Genomic DNA, 18739 nt, shown 5'->3' with positions numbered 1-18739 from the left:
CCTCATCCTGTCCGGGTGTGGGGACGTAGGAGGGAGAGGTAAGACCAGTTAAGCCACAGGGAGTGCAGAGTACCAAGGATTCCCCATGATAAGCGCTGCTTGCACCACTTTGTCTGCCACTGCCGGACACACAGCCCAGTATGTAGGCCTCCACAAATAGGCCAGTGAGGTAAGAGAGCGCCTCACACTTCCTCCCCGGTCTACTCCCCTTACCCCATCCCACGCCCTTCTCTTCTAGTCCGAGGATCTGCTAGTTCAGCTCCGGAGTGCAGATCTATGTGAAGGATGACACCTAGAGGTGTTGCCCAGTTGTTTCATTTTAGATGTTGCTGAACTACAACTCCCAGAGTGCACGGATGGTTGTATGAGTACTCAGCACTTGCAGTCCCCAATGACATGGAATTAACTGTCAATCTAAGTTAGGTGTGCACTTTGATATTCTGTACTGGGTCCTTGGGAGCAGCTCCATCATTTTTATGGTTGAATGAATGCTGCCTTTATCTACTTTAAAAAAATAATAATTTATTTTCTTTTAAAACATTTTATTGGATTTTCAAAATGCATAATCATTATAGTCGATAAATTCCCCTCCCCCAAGTGAACAAGCACGGTGTTACAGAGTAGCTTTACAACACACCAGTCCCTCCACAGAACCAAACGCAGCCATTCAGCCAACAACCCGAAGTAGGGCAGGCGGCAAATATCCCATATCCAAAAGAGGATAACCGAAAGAAGAAGAAAGACGAAAAATGATGGAGAAAGAAAAAGCGGAAGAGCAATTGCATTCAATCATGAAAGGAACATTTTATCCTCGCCGCACCCCCCCCCCCCCCTTCCCCAAATCCTGTCCTACCCCTTCCTAGCCCGCTATCAATTGCCAGAGAGTTTGAGAGAAGTGTAACCAACCCTTTATGTCCAGAGGGTAGTCAATGCCTGACCCCCGAATCAGACTTGCCTTTATCTACTTACCACGCGCCAAGTACTACAAACTAGCAGAGCACGCGTAGGACTCCTATCCGGGCCTGGTGAAGGCTGAAGCTGCTGGTTCGGCTTACATAACTTTCTAGGACTGTCCCTGACGCTACGTTGGTAGGACGCCAGTCCTGGGTTTTCTTTTATTATGCTATTTACAGAGTGTGGTAAATGCTGCGCAACTCGTAACCATGCCCCAAGTGGATGTGTGTTCAAAATTCCAAGCATATTTTGTGCACTTGGCTGTGACGCCAGGTTGACTGAGGGTTCACACAGAATTGGGGGCACTTACCAGTCAGGCTGTGTTGCTAGTGCAGTTGGCTCAATGTAAAGAAAAAAATGCTCCATATCGAAGAATGTAATAATTAGGGTGTCAAATGAAAGCTCCGACTGGAATGTGCGTGTCCTACAAATATAGGGTGGGGTTGTAACAATGTGCGTTGTGTTTTTGGCCTTTTGTATAGCATCGCCCATGTTATTGTGTTCCAGCACATTCTGTGGCTTGGCGCTTTTTCCTGCGGGTATTGGAATGCCACTGAAATTGACTAACCATTGTTTGAAGATGTATGTCTTTGGCTTGTGTTAAAGTAAAATGAGTGCTGCGATGTGCAACGATGCCACCCTTACTGCAGCGCCCAGTGCCCTCAATTTGATTCCTCCAAAGTACATGAGCTAAAACATATTTCCGGCACCTGATCCTTTAGTTGCCTAAAAACTGAGTGGTGCAGATTGGTTAACAAACCCAGTCGTTCCATATTTAGTGTACAATGTCCCTACATAAACACCACAGGACAACGTATAACCCACAAAGCGCTTCACTTCAACACTCCTAGATATCTAGCCAAGAAAACTAAGATATCTGGAGGTGACAGACCAGCTCGGAGTGCCGTTGGTCTACTATTGCAGCCAGCCAGATTCCGAAAGAAAAAGACTTACGACAGAGCATTCTCTGGAGCGGCCCCTAGAATCTGGAACTCTCTTCCTCCAAGCATCAGGAAAATTCGCAATACTGCATCATTTAAGCGGGAAGTGAAGAGCTTCATGATGAGCAAATACCTTGCTTAGATAAGCTGCCCCGACCTTGAGCTGCTCTCAGAAGGAGAAGCTCCAACTGGAATAATATCAAAGCTATTTGGTGACTCAAGACTTGAGATTTATTTAAGATGCAGAGATACTCTTACCTAATGACCTGAAGGGCAATGGGATAACATATCTTAACTGGGTATATGGCATATGATATAAGCTTAGCCTTACCCCACATCTTAATACGAATTGCATGGGACCTGTGCTTCGCATATATACTATTCTCTCATATTCATATCCACACTATCTACCTCATAAAGGCTATGTTTTTAGAAAAGGTTAACACTTGTTAAGCCAAAACTTTACCATCGCCTACCTCACCCCGGCTAGGAATATGGGCATATGATATAAGCTTAGCCTTATCACACCTATTAATACGATTTGCACATGTGTTTTGTTTTGCATATATACTGTTCACATAATTGTATTCATTCTATTATATACCTCATATCTGTTTGTTTCCTATAATGTCAACATTTGTGTTGGTTATCTATTCTGATGTTAAGCGCTCTGATACCCACGGGTCTTGTTCGCGCTATATAAAACTCTACAATAAATAAATAAATAAACGTGCACTTTTTAAATAATAACTGCAAAAAAACACACTGTCATTTACAACTCCAATACCTCTAACTTTAACAAAGACCTATTGCATTGCAAATGCTTGTTTCCTTTTTGGTGTTGGAGTGGAGATAACGCCTTGGATTGTCAAAAGGTGCTTGAAAGTTTATCTGGATGACACCAAGGTTTTCCGGCAGTTGGATCAGTTTTTGTGCCTTTTAAACAAGGCCTTGCTTGCTCGGTTGCTACAAGCCTCCCTCTAGCCATCCTGGACAGACCTTAACAGAACAGTCGGAGACCACCCTATCATAGGATGGCTTTTATTTGTCAGACTTGTAAGGCAGTGGCGTGGAAAATAATCGGAGGAGGGTGAGGTTATCTTCCATGTTGAAATAAGGTGAGCGCCATTCCAACCATCCTCTGTTTTATTTGCTGTAACAATGTTTTTGTCGTCATTGAAGCATCTGAATACGAATGATCGATACTGGAGAAGAGGTTACATGGTCCGTAATCTAATTTCTCAGTGTTTTGTATCATTCACCGATTCACGCGATCCTTTATTTTGCACCCTTCCACATATGGCTAGAAGTCTGCGCTGTGCAAGGCCCTGGGAGCATTGTGCTCAAAGCTTATAGAACTTACCTTGAAGTCGAGAAACTAACTGGGTCATACAGCGAGATGTATGGACTGCACGTAGCTCAGTGTTAAATGACTGTTTATCACCTTTGCTGTTTTAGCAATTCTCATTGAGAATTCCCAGACAGGTGGTTGAGATTAAAGAATGATAATCTATGAAAGACACCACAACGGGAGAACTATGTTCGAGGCATGTGGGCTGCTGAATTCATATCTGTCCATAGATCGCCGCCTAGTGTTGGGTCCGGATGATTGCACATTGTTGTCCTGGAAGAGTCTTCGAAGTATCACGAGATAGGTGGCTCCTCCCCTGGACTACAGTGCGCATGGGCATCGACTCCATCCCCAGATAGTTTTTTTCCGCCATTGGGTTCGGATGTCTTTGGTTCCCTCTTGTCGTAATCTATAACAATTAACTTAACTTAACTTTGAGACCAAAAGGTCTTTAGTCTTGCGTCGGTATTGTCTTGCGCTCGGCTTAACAACTTTTCCTCGGCTCCGAGCCGAGCTCTGTACTTCCGCGTGCTTTCGGCGCGGAGGGCCTTGTCGACGCTCCAGACTCATCAACCATCATGGACCGAAGTTCGTTCAAAAGATGTCCGGTGTGTTACTCGAAGTACCCACACATCGACGTCCATCCGGTGTGCAACAAGTGCCTGTTGCCGGACCACGATGAGGCCAAGTGTATGGCCTGTTCGAGATTCCGGTCCAAGAAGACACTCAAGCTCCGTCGAGCTGCGCACCTGGAGGCCCAGCAGTCTGCACCGGCGCCTACGGACATTTTCGATGCTGGGGAGGTCGAGGATGAAGATATCCAGGACATCTCAGAATCTAACCCCGCGTCGGAGGTCGAGGAAGACTACGACGCTGAGGCCGAAGATTTCGGTGAAGTCGTCGAGGAGGTAGGAGGCGACGACGGGGCCCTTGGGGCCATGGAGGATAGCTCGGATGAGGAGCTTCCTCAACCTGACTCTGTGGCCGTTCAGATACATAAGGCCCAGGTCGAGGGATCGCCTTTGGGCCTTACCCAAGACCTTGTTGCGAGTTCCTCGGCCCCGCCTGCTGGCCCGGCCACGGACATTGGTACCGATTCACTCCCGGTGAAACAGAACCCGAAAGTGAAATCTACGGTCTCGACGCCAGAGATATCGAAACCGAAAGTGCGCATCGCATTGGTCGGATCGAAGACTTCGGAGGCCTCAGCGCCGAAGAAACCTAAGATGGCCGTCGAGCCGAAGGGCCAAGTCAAAATGGCCGACCCGAAGGCTACTACGTCGAAGCCAAAAGTGAAGGGGTCGGGCACAGCCGCATCGGCGCCAAAGACAGTAGACGCCGGCAAGGATCGACTCGATCACAAGAAAACGGTCGACGACCCCAGAAGGTCTCTTACCGACCCGAAGAAGCGGCCCGACGACCCGAAGGCCCTCTCTGACCCGCTTCCACACGACAAGGCCAAGGGGGCTGCGCCAAGTGTGTCGACTCCGAAGGGTTCCTCGAAGGACTCCACTCCAAAACCGACCTCTAAGGACTCCGTCGAACCGGCACGTCCATCTGCCGCGTTGACGAAGAAGGTCACGGAGTCCCTGCAGCGCATAAGGGACGGAGCCGCAGCAGTCGAGCCGAAGGACCCTCCGCCGGCCAAGCCTCTGGAGAAACCGGCGAAGGCGCCCACGCCGATCCTTTTCACCTTGCCGCCTAAAACGGCGCCGAAGGCTTTCGCTGCTAAACCAGGGTCCGGCGTGCCCGAAAAGGTCTCTTCAACGCCGAATGGTGGTCCATGGCCCGCGGCCTCAACAACTTTCAGAAGAGGAGCGTCAAGAACATTTCATCGACGCCGACACGGGCAGGCTTTCCCACCTGAAGAGGAAAATCACCCCGGAGCCCCAATTGGAGTCATACAAAATCCCAATGAAGCGGAAGATGAACTCTGCTGGTACTGCAGCCTTGGTGGAGCCCATTTCACCACAAGCTCACGAAGTCTCGCCCACTCACTCCGATGTGGACGCTGGTGAGGCTGATGACGAAGATGAATATAGCTATCCAGTCTACACAGACCCAGAGGATGTTGCAGAGCCCTGGTCTGCCGGTGGTGAGCCTGGGGACCCACATTCTGGGCAGGACCCCCAGCTCTTCTCCGCTAAAACTTCACCCACTGAAGACTCTGCGGCCTTCAATGCCCTCATTGAGCGGGCAGCAGCCAATCACAACGTCCAGCTGCATGCTGACCCTGTGGACGTAGACTTCCTCTTGGACACCTTTTCTGTTTCTGAAAAGACTGTAAAAACTCTGCCGATGCTGAAGGGCGTGTTAAAGCACGCTGCTGAGGTCTTCAAAGAACCCACCAGGGCGAGAGTCATCAACCCAAGGATCGACAAGAAATATAAGGCTGCGCCTACAGATCCAACTTATATTAAGGGACAGTTGCCTCTGGACTCCCTAGTTGTCTCGAATGCCCGGAAGAGGGCCAACTCGCAGACTACGGGTGATGCTCCTCCCCCAGACAAAGAATCGAAGGTCTTTGAAGCTTCAGGGAAGAGGGTAGCAGCACAGGCCGCTAACATATGGCGCATCTCAAACACACAGGCGCTCCTGGCGCGCTATGACAGGGCACACTACGATACCCTAGAGACCCTTTTGCAACACCTGCCCGATCAATATAAGGAAGGGGCTGAGATGCTAATACAGGAGGGGAAGCTGATCTCCAACGCTTCCATAAAGTGCGCCCTAGACGCGGCTGACACCGCCGCACGCGCCATTAACACTAGTGTTATGCTTCGCAGACATGCCTGGCTAAGAATATCTGGGTTCAAGCCGGACATTCAAACCACCATCTTGAACCAAACGGTCAACCCAGATCACCTGTTTGGCCCTGAGGTTGATACCACCCTTGAGAAAATGAAGGACACCGACACTGCAAAATCCTTGGGTGCCATGCAGTCCCAGCAGTTTCGGAGTGGGTCCTTTCGTCGCTCCAATACCAGAGGCACCTCAAGGGGTCAACTTTCGCAGTCCGCGCAGTTCTACAAAGGCAACACCCAGACTACTTATGCCAACAAGAGTCGAGGTGGATACCGCGGCAACAGCGCCAAGGGCAGAGGACGTGGCAACAACAGCTCCAGGTCCTCTACCGCCAACAAACAGTGACTCATTGTCACTGCCCCCCGACCACACAACACCGGTCGGGGGGAGACTCCAGCAGTTCCTGCCCGTGTGGAAGTCCATCACCACGGACAGGTGGGTCAGAAAGCTTATCCAATTTGGTTATTGTCTGGAGCTCACATCCACTCCACCCAACATACCCCCAAGGAACCGTCCTATGTCAGGCGAGCACTTGCACTTATTGCAGCAGGAGGTCACAGTCATGCTGCAAAAAGGGGCAATAGAGCTCGTGCCCATGCAGGAAAGAGGCACGGGAGTTTACTCCTTGTACTTGCTGATTCCAAAAAAGGACGGATCCCTCAGGCCCATCCTGGATCTCAGGCCCCTCAACTTTCACATCCTGTCCGAGCATTTCCACATGCTAACACTGCAGCAAGTTCTCCCACTGCTACGACAGGGGGACTTTCTGGCAACTCTGGACCTGAAGGATGCGTACTTCCACATTCCGCTACATCCTTCCCACAGAAAATACCTCAGGTTCACCATCCAAAACCAGCACTACCAGTTCAAGGTTTTGCCTTTTGGGGTCACCACGGCACCCAGGGTATTCGCAAAGTGCCTGGCGACGGTGGCGGCACATCTACGACGGCACAACATCCACGTCTATCCCTATCTGGACGACTGGCTCATCCAAGCGAAGTCAGCCCAGCAGTGTGCCGCCCACGTGTCCCACACCATTCACCTCCTGCACGATCTGGGATTCTCACTGAATTACCCAAAGTCCCACCTCCAGCCCGCCCATATACGGCAGTATCTGGGTGCAACCATAGACACTCTGGCGGCCACAGCCCAGCCAAATTCAGTGAGAGTCAGCAGCATTCAGTCGCTGATCCAAAAATTCAGACCTCAACACTCTCTTCCAGCAAGAGTGTTCATGCAGTTGATAGGCATGATGGCCTCCTGCATCTCTATTGTCCTGCACGCAAGACTACATATGCGTCCGCTTCAGGAGTGCTTAGCACGTCAGTGGACTCAGGCTCACAACCAGTTGAAGGACCTAGTGTTGGTGAGCGGTCGGGCATACAACTCTCTGCATTGGTGGAATCCACGAAACCTTTGCAAGGGCCGACCGTTCCAGGAGCCTGTGCCACAGATCATCCTGACGACGGACGCTTCTCTCCAGGGATGGGGAGCGCATGTACTCCAGTACACTGTGCAGGGACTATGGACTCAAAGTGAGTGGGAGCTCGCACAGCGTTGATTTGCTTGAATTTGCGTTAGTAATGGATTGTAGCGTGCAACCGGGTTGAAACACTGTCTGGCCAGGCAGTGTGGGCAAAAAGCTAGAAAGTTCGAGGGTCCCCCTACTGGGAGGGGAACAATCCGATGCACAGCAAATGGACCGTAGTCTTATTCCATAAACATATTGATCAAAAGTCTATATATGTGGTTTCAAGGTTTTTAATCTTCACGTAGTGAATATTCTTGCATATTCATATTCAAAGTAGTAATACAAGCCAAAAACGTGTCACTGCACAGTTTTTAAATCGACCATTGTAATCCTCAAAAAAGATCCCGATGCATTTCGGGCAAGAGCCCTTTCTCAAGGGATTACTCTACAAAGAAAAACAAACATAACCAGAATGAATCTACTGTGGGAAACAAATATGTACAATCAAATGAGCTCATGCATTAGCCGACACAGAAGTGCCTTTAAAAATAGTGACGGAAACTGTAACGGTGTGAAAAATTGCAGAAAATCGTCCAAGTGATGTGACACTGTCCCAAGGTATACATAAGCGGAAAAGTGTGATGTGAAACGGAAAGTGAGGGAAAGCGGTAAAGATAAAAAAGTCCTCAAAGGTGCCAAACAAGAGATAAGAGTGCGAAAGACGCAAGCGTGTCAAGGTGCGCGGAAGAACTCTCCCGAAGGTTACTTACATAAAGAGGTTTGCAAGGTGCCTCGCGGCGTGCCTACGAAACGGTGATACAGTGGGTGTGGATTCTCACGGAAGTAAACCAAAAGCAATAGACACAAACGAAGGGCAAAGAACCTGAAGTTTAGTAGACATAAAGGAAGGACCAGGGTGATGTATGTGTGAGGAAAATGAATCGCCATATTGAAAGTGTCACAAAGGTGAGAATAGAGAGAAGATAGCTGGTTAAATACACAATAACAGTAATGAAAAAGTATTATAAATAGCAAAGGAATTCAATGCGGTCATTCAACCCGTTGGGCGCCATCGTGGAGAGAAAACGGATCCAGAAGTTTTCTCGCTTGAGCAAAGTGTTCTTATTGTTGTAGGTAACTGGGACTTGTTCCAAAATCTGGAATTTGAGTTGGGCGACAGTGTGTCTAAATTCAGTAAAGTGAGAAGCTACGGTGGATTTGAGATTGTTAGTGCGGATGTTACTTTTATGTTCTAAAATCCTGGTGCGGATTTTTCTTTCGGTGTGACCTACATAACATTTACCGCACGGACACTTCAAGATGTAAATGACATTGTTAGAGTTGCATGTAGCATTCACTTTGAGTTTGATGGAATGTCCTTTCATAGGGTGGCAAATGACATTACCAGTGATGCAGTTGTTACAATTGGAGCAGTTATAACAGGGTTTCAATCCTTTATACACCTTCTGTTTGTCATCCAGGCTGGGTTTACATAAAATTTCTTTTAAGTTTCTTCCTCGTGTGAATGCGAAGATAGGAGGTTGGTTAAATAAACCCCTGAAATCGGGTTCAAGGGTCAGGATGGACCAGTGTTTTCGGATGATGGCTTGGAAGCGATTAGAAGTCTTGGAATATTTAGATACAACGACCAAGCGTTCTGATTGATCTTTTAACTTAGGTTGCAACAAGGCAGACCTGCATTTTTTATCACTTCTTGCCAAGGCAAGATCCAATATAGGTGTAGGGTATCCTCTTGCTTTCAGCCTTTCAAGAGTGTGTTTCATTTGCGTCTTGCATTCATCTTCTTTTGAAACAATGCGTTTAATCCGTAGAAGTTGGGCATACGGTAAATTGATGACATCTTCCTCCTATGGGAGGGCAACGTAGAGACTTTGAATGCCTTTCTTGAAACATGGAATCACTTCAACCAGAGGATCCAGTTTACATGGGAACATAACGAAAGACAAATACACTATCTAGATGTGGAAATCCATAGGAGCCAAGGAGATTGGTCCACCACTGTATACCGCAAACCTACAGATAGAAACTCTACTCTCCACTACAGAAGTTTCCACCGCCCTGGCTTTAAGAACAATTTATTTAACCAACCTCCTATCTTCGCATTCACACGAGGAAGAAACTTAAAAGAAATTTTATGTAAACCCAGCCTGGATGACAAACAGAAGGTGTATAAAGGATTGAAACCCTGTTATAACTGCTCCAATTGTAACAACTGCATCACTGGTAATGTCATTTGCCACCCTATGAAAGGACATTCCATCAAACTCAAAGTGAATGCTACATGCAACTCTAACAATGTCATTTACATCTTGAAGTGTCCGTGCGGTAAATGTTATGTAGGTCACACCGAAAGAAAAATCCGCACCAGGATTTTAGAACATAAAAGTAACATCCGCACTAACAATCTCAAATCCACCGTAGCTTCTCACTTCACTGAATTTAGACACACTGTCGCCCAACTCAAATTCCAGATTTTGGAACAAGTCCCAGTTACCTACAACAATAAGAACACTTTGCTCAAGCGAGAAAACTTCTGGATCCGTTTTCTCTCCACGATGGCGCCCAACGGGTTGAATGACCGCATTGAATTCCTTTGCTATTTATAATACTTTTTCATTACTGTTATTGTGTATTTAACCAATTATCTTCTCTCTATTCTCACCTTTGTGACACTTTCAATATGGCGATTCATTTTCCTCACACAGACATCACCCTGGTCCTTCCTTTATGTCTACTAAACTTCAGGTTCTTTGCCCTTCGTTTGTGTCTATTGCTTTTGGTTTACTTCCGTGAGAATCCACACCCACTGTATCACCGTTTCGTAGGCACGCCGCGAGGCACCTTGCAAACCTCTTTATGTAAGTAACCTTCGGGAGAGTTCTTCCGCGCACCTTGACATGCTTGCGTCTTTCGCACTCTTATCTCTTGTTTGGCACCTTTGAGGACTTTTTTATCTTTACCGCTTTCCCTCACTTTCCGTTTCACATCACACTTTTCCGCTTATGTATACCTTGAGACCGTGTCACATCACTTGGACGATTTTCTGCAATTTTTCACACCGTTACAGTTTCCGTCACTATTTGTAAAGGCACTTCTGTGTCGGCTAATGCATGAGCTCATTTGATTGTACATATTTGTTTCCCACAGTAGATTCATTCTGGTTATGTTTGTTTTTCTTTGTAGAGTAATCCCTTGAGAAAGGGCTCTTGCCCGAAATGCATCGGGATCTTTTTTGAGGATTACAATGGTCGATTTAAAAACTGTGCAGTGACACGTTTTTGGCTTGTATTACTACTTTGAATATGAATATGCAAGAATATTCACTACGTGAAGATTAAAAACCTTGAAACCACATATATAGACTTTTGATCAATATGTTTATGGAATAAGACTACGGTCCATTTGCTGTGCATCGGATTGTTCCCCTCCCAGTAGGGGGACCCTCGAACTTTCCAGGGACTATGGACGCCACAACAAGGGAAGATGCACATCAATGTTCTGGAACTGATGGCAATCTTCATGGCACTAAAAGCCTTCAAAGTACATCTATGCGACAAGGTCGTGTTGATCCGGACGGACATGACGGCAATGTACTATATTCAAAAACAGGGAGGAACACACTCTCCGCAGCTGTCTCATCTGGCTCAGAGCATGTGGAAGTGGGCCATTCAGAGGAACATCTTCCTCATGGCAGAGCACCTCCCGGGCAAGGACAATCAGATGGCGGACCTGCTCAGCAGGCACAGCCACCAAATGCACGAGTGGGAGATACATCCATCAGTTCTCCAACCGTACTTCCGAAGGTGGGGTCATCCAGAGATCGACCTCTTCGCCACAAGGGAGAACGCAAAATGCCGAAGCTTCGCCGCCAGGTTCCCACACCCACAGTCGCAGGGCAATGCGATATGGATGAACTGGTCAGGCAAATTTGCGTACGCTTTTCCCCCAGCACCTCTGATACCGCTGGTGGCACGCAAGCTCAGGCAGCACTCGATGACTCTCATCCTGGTTGCTCCAACGTGGGCTCGCCAACCATGGTACACCACGTTTCTAGATCTGTCCGTGGTACCGCATCAGAGGCTACATCTCACACCCAGCCTTCTGACGCAGAGCCATGGCGACATTCAGCACCCAGATCCGCAACAGCTCAACCTGGCGATCTGGCTCCTGAAGTCCTAGAGTTTGGCTACCTGCACTTACCTTCCGACTGTATGGACATCATTCGGGAGGCAAGAAAGCCCACCACCAGAGCATGCTATGCGGCAAAATGGAAGCGGTTTGTCATTTATTGTGCAGACCACAACATTAACCCGCTGGATGCTTCTATTCAGAACATCATCTGTTACCTTTTGCATCTGTACAAGTGTAATTTGGCCTATGCTTCCATTCGCATTCATCTGTCTGCAATGGCCGCTTATCTTCAAAATAGGCAGCACCTCTCCCTCTTCAGGGTGCCTGCCATCAAGGCTTTTCTGGAAGGCCTCAAACGAGTCGTTCCGCCACGGACTCCACCAGCTCCTGAGTGGAACCTCAATGTGGTCCTTACCAGGCTGATGGGTCCTCCCTTTGAACCACTGCATTCCTGCGAGATTCAGTTCTTGACATGGAAAGTGGCTTTCCTCATAGCGATTACATCGCTACGGAGGGTTAGTGAATTGCAGGCCCTCACAATCCAAGAGCCATTTATCCAAATTCATTCCAACAGGGTGGTGCTTTGCACTAACCCTACGTTTCTGCCCAAGGTTGTGTCTCAGTTCCACATCAACCAAACAATCGAATTACCAGTTTTCTTTCAAAATCCTGAGTCACTGGCGGAGCGGATGCTCCATACCCTTGACGTTAAACGGGCCCTAATGTATTACATTGATAGGACCAAGGATTTTCGGAAAACTAAGCAACTCTTTGTCGCTTTTGCGCCACACCACAAAGGTAACCCTATTTCCAAGGCTGGTATTGCTAGGTGGATCGTTAAATGTATCCAGATCTGCTATGTAAAAGCAAAACGCACTCTTACCATTCCACCAAGAGCCCACTCTACCAGAAAGTTGGGGGCTTCTATGGCATTCCTTGGAAACATTCCTTTAGAGGACACATGTAGAGCAGCCACATGGTCTACCACACACACATTTACTAAGCATTACTGTGTTGATTTGCACTCCAAACAGCAGGCAGCTGTAGGGCAGGCTGTTCTCAAAACACTTTTCCAAACTGCTGCAGCTGGCACGGGCGGCCGCCGCTAATGGAGGGACTGCTATGTATTCTATGCACAGATATGAATTCAGCAGCCCACATGCCTCGAACCGAATATGCTACTTACCAGTATGCATCTGTTCTTGGCATGTAGGGCTGCTGACATTCATATCACCCGCCCTCCTCCCCGGCGCCTGTAGCAGCTGCAGTATTTACATATATACTCATAGCATGGTCATCATTCACTGAGTTTCACTCCATCTTGGCCACAATGGCTAAAAACAATCTGGGGATGGAGTCGATGCCCATGCGCACTGTAGTCCAGGGGAGGAGCCACCTATCTCGTGATACTTCGAAGACTCTTCCAGGACAACAATGTGCAATCATCCAGACCCAACACTAGGCGGCGATCTATGCACAGATATGAATGTCAGCAGCCCTACATGCCAAGAACAGATGCATACTGGTAAGTAGCATATTCGATTTACAGTTAAGCAACTTTTTAATCTTGACTATCATTGGAAGAGACTGCTCTGATAAGCTGTTTCAGGTTACTTCCTTCTGCTTTTGAATTTAAGAAAAAATGGGGCTACTGTACACCAAACCTTTTACACTTTAATGGAGATGCAACGCACCACTTGTGATGGATGTCATGTGCTGTGCCTCTGTATACTGAGGATGTTCTTCTGTATGCACATCCTTGCCTTCTCTTCTGTATGCACATCCTTGCCTTCTCTTCTGTATGCACATCCTTGCCTTCTCTTCTGTATGCACACCCTTGCCTTCTTTTCTGTATGTACATCTTTACCTTCCCTTCTGTATGCACATTCTTACCTTCTCTTCTGTATGCACACCCACCCTTACCTTCTCTTCTGTATGCACACCCTTATCTTCTCTTCTGCATGCACAGCCTTAGCTTCTCTTCTGTATGAACATCAATCAATCAATCAGACACTTGTAAAGCGCGCTACTCACCCGTGAGGGTCTCAAGGCGCTGAGGGAGGTGGGGAGGGGGTGGGTGGGGGGAGCAGCTACTGATTGAACATCCAGGTTTTGAGGAGTCGCGGGTCTGTCGTTGGTGGATGGGGAGGGTGTTCCATGTCTTGGCGGCGAGGTGGGAGAAGGATCTGCCGCCAGTGGTTGTTTGGTGGATGCATGGGACGAAGGCAAGGGCTAGGTGAGCGGAGCTGGCGGTTGGGGGTGTAGGTGAGTCGCTTGTTGAGGTATGCTGGTCCGGCGTCATGGAGAGCTTTGTGAGCGTGGGTAAGGAGCTTGAAAGTGATCCTCTTGTTGACGGGGAGCCAGTGCAAGTCCCTCAGGTGGGCGATGATGTGGCTATGGCGGGGGATGTCGAGGATAAGGTGTGCAGAGGAATTCCGTATGAGCTGGAGTCTCTTCTGGAGTTTGGCCCTGGCCCTGGTTCCTGCCTAGAGGGTTGCTGTAGTCCAGACTGCTAATGTCGAGGGCCTGGGTGACCGTTCTTCTGGTCCCGGTGGGGATCCATCTGAAGCTCTTGCGAAGCGTACAGAGGTTGTTAATGCAGGAGGATGAAATGGCGTTGACTTGTTGGGTCATTGACTGAGAAGAGTCCAGGATGAACCCCAGGTTTCGTGCGTGGTCGGTGGGTGTTGCCGCAGTTCCCAGCGATGTCTGCCACCAGGAGTCGGCAGAGGGTGTGGAGCCGAGGATGAGGACCTCCATATTGTCAGAGTACAGTTTCAGGCGACTGTTCTTCATCCATTCGGCGACTGTTCTTCATCCATTCAGCGATGTCCTTCATCCCTTCATGGAAGTTGGATTTGGCGTTGGGTCTTTGGTGAGGGAGAGCTTTTCTTCTGTATGCACATCTTTACCTTCTCTTCTGCATGAGCATCCTTACCTTCTCTTCTGTAACCACACTGTTACCTTACCTTCTGTATGCACATCCTTACCTTCTCTTCTGTATGCACACCCCTGCCTTCTGAAACTTCGATAGAAATTGATGGTTTCTACATGCCTCTGGCTTCACACTTCTTTGTTAGGTCGAGCCTAGCAGCGCGCATGCGCTGCTCTGCGAGGCTTCTTGTATCTACTCTGTATGGGTCTGACTCCTCCCTCACATTTGATTAGCTTTTCCGTGTGCCTTTCTATAATGAAAGCATGCAAATGGCTAAAGGTGGGTGCATGTCCCACCTCTTTTGAAATGTTCACTCCAACGGCGTTTTGTGTCCGGAGCAAACAGCGGCGCGCAGGCTCCCAGCTCCAGTGACTCCTTGTTTATTTCCTGCTTTGCATTAGGAGCACTACCCCCACCCTCTGGGTATAAACACAGCGTTTCCCTCCCCCCAACCATTCCGTGTGCATCGAGGGAAGCCACACAAGCCCCGGGCTCCCACAGCAGAGTTTATTTTTTATTTGGGTGATGGCTTGTTAAAGAGGAATCGCTTTTGTATGACAGATGGTGCCCAGACCGTGACGATTTCAAAGTACAAAACAACCATTTGAGTCTTGGCGTCACTTTCAGATATGGTGATCTGGGGCAGTTTACAGTGCTTAGGGTCTATTAACTTTGTCGACTTCAGAATTCTTTATTGCACAAGTTAACATATTTGAAATTAACGGGCCAAGCAGCCTGGCATTCTTGCAACAGAGGTTTGTTTCCGTCTTCTCACCTTGAGGTGGTAACTCTGGGATGTATTAAAACATGAAAGCACTGTGTTATCTTGTGTAAACATGAAAGAAAGGAAAATGTTAAATGCTTTTTAAAAGAAGTAGATTTATTTGTTCGTTTTCAGTGTCTGTTTTGCGTTTTGGGATCCTAGTATGTGTGTGCTATGCACACATTCTTGGGAGGGCTTTAAACTAGCATTTGCAATAGGTCTCACATTTGCGAGACTTTGAGCTACTGGCATTGTAAATGACAAACCTTTTATCTATGTGATGGTTTTGAAAACGGATAAATAAAAAGCATTGTCATTTACAATGCCAATAGCTTAAAATCTCGTAAATGTGAGACCTATTACATATGCTTGTTTTCTTTGTTTGCTTCCTTTCTTGCTGTGGGAGCAGAAACCTTATCTCGTCTTAAAGCTCAAATAGCAAAACTGCTTGCCGTGCAACTCCCTTTAATTAATCTATTTTAATATCTTTCAATAGAGTAAATCTTCTGTTTTCGACTGTGTTTTTTCCAGCTGTCAATCTGAAGAAAGTATTGTTTTTTTTCTTGAGTGACTAAAAAAACTCTGTCTCCAATTTTAAAACTAGATTTTAGTAATTGCACCCAATTTTATGTGATGGGGAGTGTGAGATTCTTACGTGTCTAGGGTATCTTGCAGTCAGTTAATGTCATTTGTTTCAGGCAGCATTACCAAATGCATGCACAGCCAACCGTTATTGTTTCTAAACTTGAGAAATTGAATTTTTTGTGTGAAGCAAACCTGCAAAAAATAAGTGCCAGTTGCTTTTGTCTTTCAGCAAACACCTACCTCTTTATGGTCCAGGCTCAAGGCATCATGCTGAGAGATAATGTAAGGACCATCGGGCACATGATAAGATTGTACACCAACAAGAACAGCACATTGAATGGCACAGGTAACAACATATAAATCTTTTTAAATTTGTTACTTTTCTTTGGAGCACTAGAACCCTGCAGTATGGTTTATTGAAATTAAGGCAGTAAGTGTTTCTGTCTCCTTGTGAAGAATCTGATGTTTTGAATTGTAGATATCAAAATTTGAATACATGTTTGATGGGTGGCGGGGATGTATGGGCACTACCAGTATAGAGCAGTCTGCCTTTTAGGCTCGGGAAGCATCATTTAGAAAACGCTAGGTTCTCTAATTAGGACTTTTAAGATCAAAATTTAGTAATGCAGGGAGACAGTCTATTTCAGCAAACACCCGTTCATTTCCATTCACAAAAGTCAACCAAACTCCATTGATCAATGTGTAACGCTTTGTTTACAGTCATATTTCGTTAATAAGGTCAGTCAGATTAACTATAAATTCAAATGTCCACTTTGTGGTATCTGTCCCTCTAGCACCCATCCCCTTTCCAAAGTGAGAATCTCAGCTACACAAAAAGCACTGTTTTATCTCGTGTACTCTGCTGTCCAGTTCATTGGAGGTCTTAAATACAGCCACATCATGCTAACCCTGACGATACTTAACCTTCTTCCACCGAAATCACCTTTTCAGAGCCTCCTAAGTTGTCATGAACACAATAACAAACAGTACTCTTAAAAAACAAGATCTCACCAAACTAGAATGAAGTGTATCAAAGTAAAAGATCAGGTAGCAAGCCATATCAGATTATATACATATAACTGTATACGCCACCACAAATTGGACTATAAAAAGTACTTACACGACTCTCGTTGAGGGATTTATCTGCAGCAATTTTATTAATGCTGTCTGATAACCGTATTTTCAGTTCCAGCCTACTTGTCATTGATACCAAAATACAGAAACATACGTTTGCATTAGTTAAAACTGCTGTGTTTCAAATTTTTGGGTAAATAGATATTGCTCATGCCCCATAAGCAGTTGTCCTTATTTGGTTCATTTTATTAAAGGTATTTATAAAGCAGCAAGCTAGTCATGAGACAACGCAATGCTATAAACATATGCCAGAATGGTTGGTGCATTAGCAGTACTGTAATCCATCTAATAATACAAGCAAAACCTAAAACGCCACTGAAAGGATCGCACTTTAGTGTTCTTAAAACCTAGTTGTCATGGAGTTTTGGACATGTTCTTTTCTCTTTGTGGAAAGATCTATAGCAGCTGGGTTATCACCTGACTCCTAATAAGGTGTCATTTCTCGTAGAAGGAGGTAGAGTGCAGCTCGGTCAGCTGTGTAATGAGCGAGTAACCTGACTGAGCCAATTGAGTTGCCTAGAGTGGTGTAAAGGGAGTGTATGACTAGCCTGTTTCTTTCTGGTGTCTTAGTATGTCTTTCTGTAGTTGCTCCATCTTGCCAAGATTGACTGAAACATATATCAACCTGTTGGGGTACAAAATATACTTTTGTTTAGTTGCAATATATTAGTGACACCTTGCAATAACGTGCATCACAAAACACAATTCTTGCTGTTGGAATAAAAACATACTTCATATGTTTGCTTTTTACTCGCAGATTATCCAGAGGGCGCCAATACCAGTGATCTGATTGCACAACCAACATTGTATCTGCCAGAAAATTTTTCATACTCCCCTGACCACCTTTGTCCAGAAAAGCTGCCTTTCATGCGTAAGTTTTCTATTGAAGTTAAGTACCATCAAACAAACATGTTCTTTGCAACTATTAGATTAATTGTTTTGCTTCAGTCCCTTGTGTTGAAAGCTTTGCATGTTTCTACACATCTTTGAGTGTCTCGAGAAGACAATTGGGAGGTTAGCTTGTGCTGACGGATGGTGGATGTGAATTTTAAATTCATTTTAGATGAAGTTAGATATTTGTGACCATGAGTAGTGGAAATGTCTAAGTGTGATGGACCTTGATTGTATATTGCAAAGCCTATGCTGTAACAGTATTATGTGTGTGCAGGTCAGGTTTTATAAATCAATTTTTTAAGTTTCAATTTTGTTTAATCCTGTTTGTTTCAGTTCTGAGGAAACCCCCGTATGATGATCCACATGGTGAATCCAGTAAGAAATTGAATTATCAAGGGAGGATGACTTCCCACCTCCAGGAATAATCACAACCCTCATCAGGGTGAACCCTCTAAGTCATTACATTAACCAGAGCTCGGCTTATTGATGGCCCTAGCACAGAGCAGACAGGCTAAATTTAGGACAATGTGTAAAACATGTATACAGTACCAAAACAGTAATGCAGTCGAAATGCAAAACAATTAAAATCCAACATCGAATTAGAAAAAGAGAGAACAATTTAATAAACACAATGACAAATCCAATAATGGGAACTGGGGATATGATATATTTTTTTTAATAAAGCCATGTTTATTAAATTTACAAAAATTATAAAACAGAATAGCATCCAGTATACACAGCATCATTGTTGCCT

General features: G+C 46.1%; 1 protein-coding gene across 2 annotated transcripts in view; it reads left to right on the top strand.

Annotated features, from left to right (window-relative positions):
* B4GALT6 (beta-1,4-galactosyltransferase 6) overlaps window positions 1-18739 on the top strand; it is a 165320-nt gene that overhangs the window by 71620 nt on the left and 74961 nt on the right. The window contains exons 1-3 of one of the 2 annotated variants that reach the window (XM_086965680.1): window positions 14469-14549; window positions 16187-16303; window positions 17849-17962. In XM_086965680.1, coding sequence (XP_086821806.1) covers window positions 16204-16303; window positions 17849-17962 — 214 coding nt within the window. In that variant the 5' untranslated portion in view covers window positions 14469-14549; window positions 16187-16203. Of the gene's footprint in view, window positions 1-14468; window positions 14550-16186; window positions 16304-17848; window positions 17963-18739 lie in introns of those variants that run through there. The other variant, XM_086965679.1, reaches the window with a different exon arrangement.

Source organism: Lissotriton vulgaris, chromosome 4_1 (genome assembly GCF_964263255.1).
Source record: "Lissotriton vulgaris chromosome 4_1, aLisVul1.2, whole genome shotgun sequence".
NCBI lineage: Eukaryota > Metazoa > Chordata > Amphibia > Caudata > Salamandridae > Lissotriton > Lissotriton vulgaris.
The sequence above is the reverse complement of the archived record's forward strand: the minus strand, read 5'-3'. Positions and strand labels throughout refer to the sequence as shown.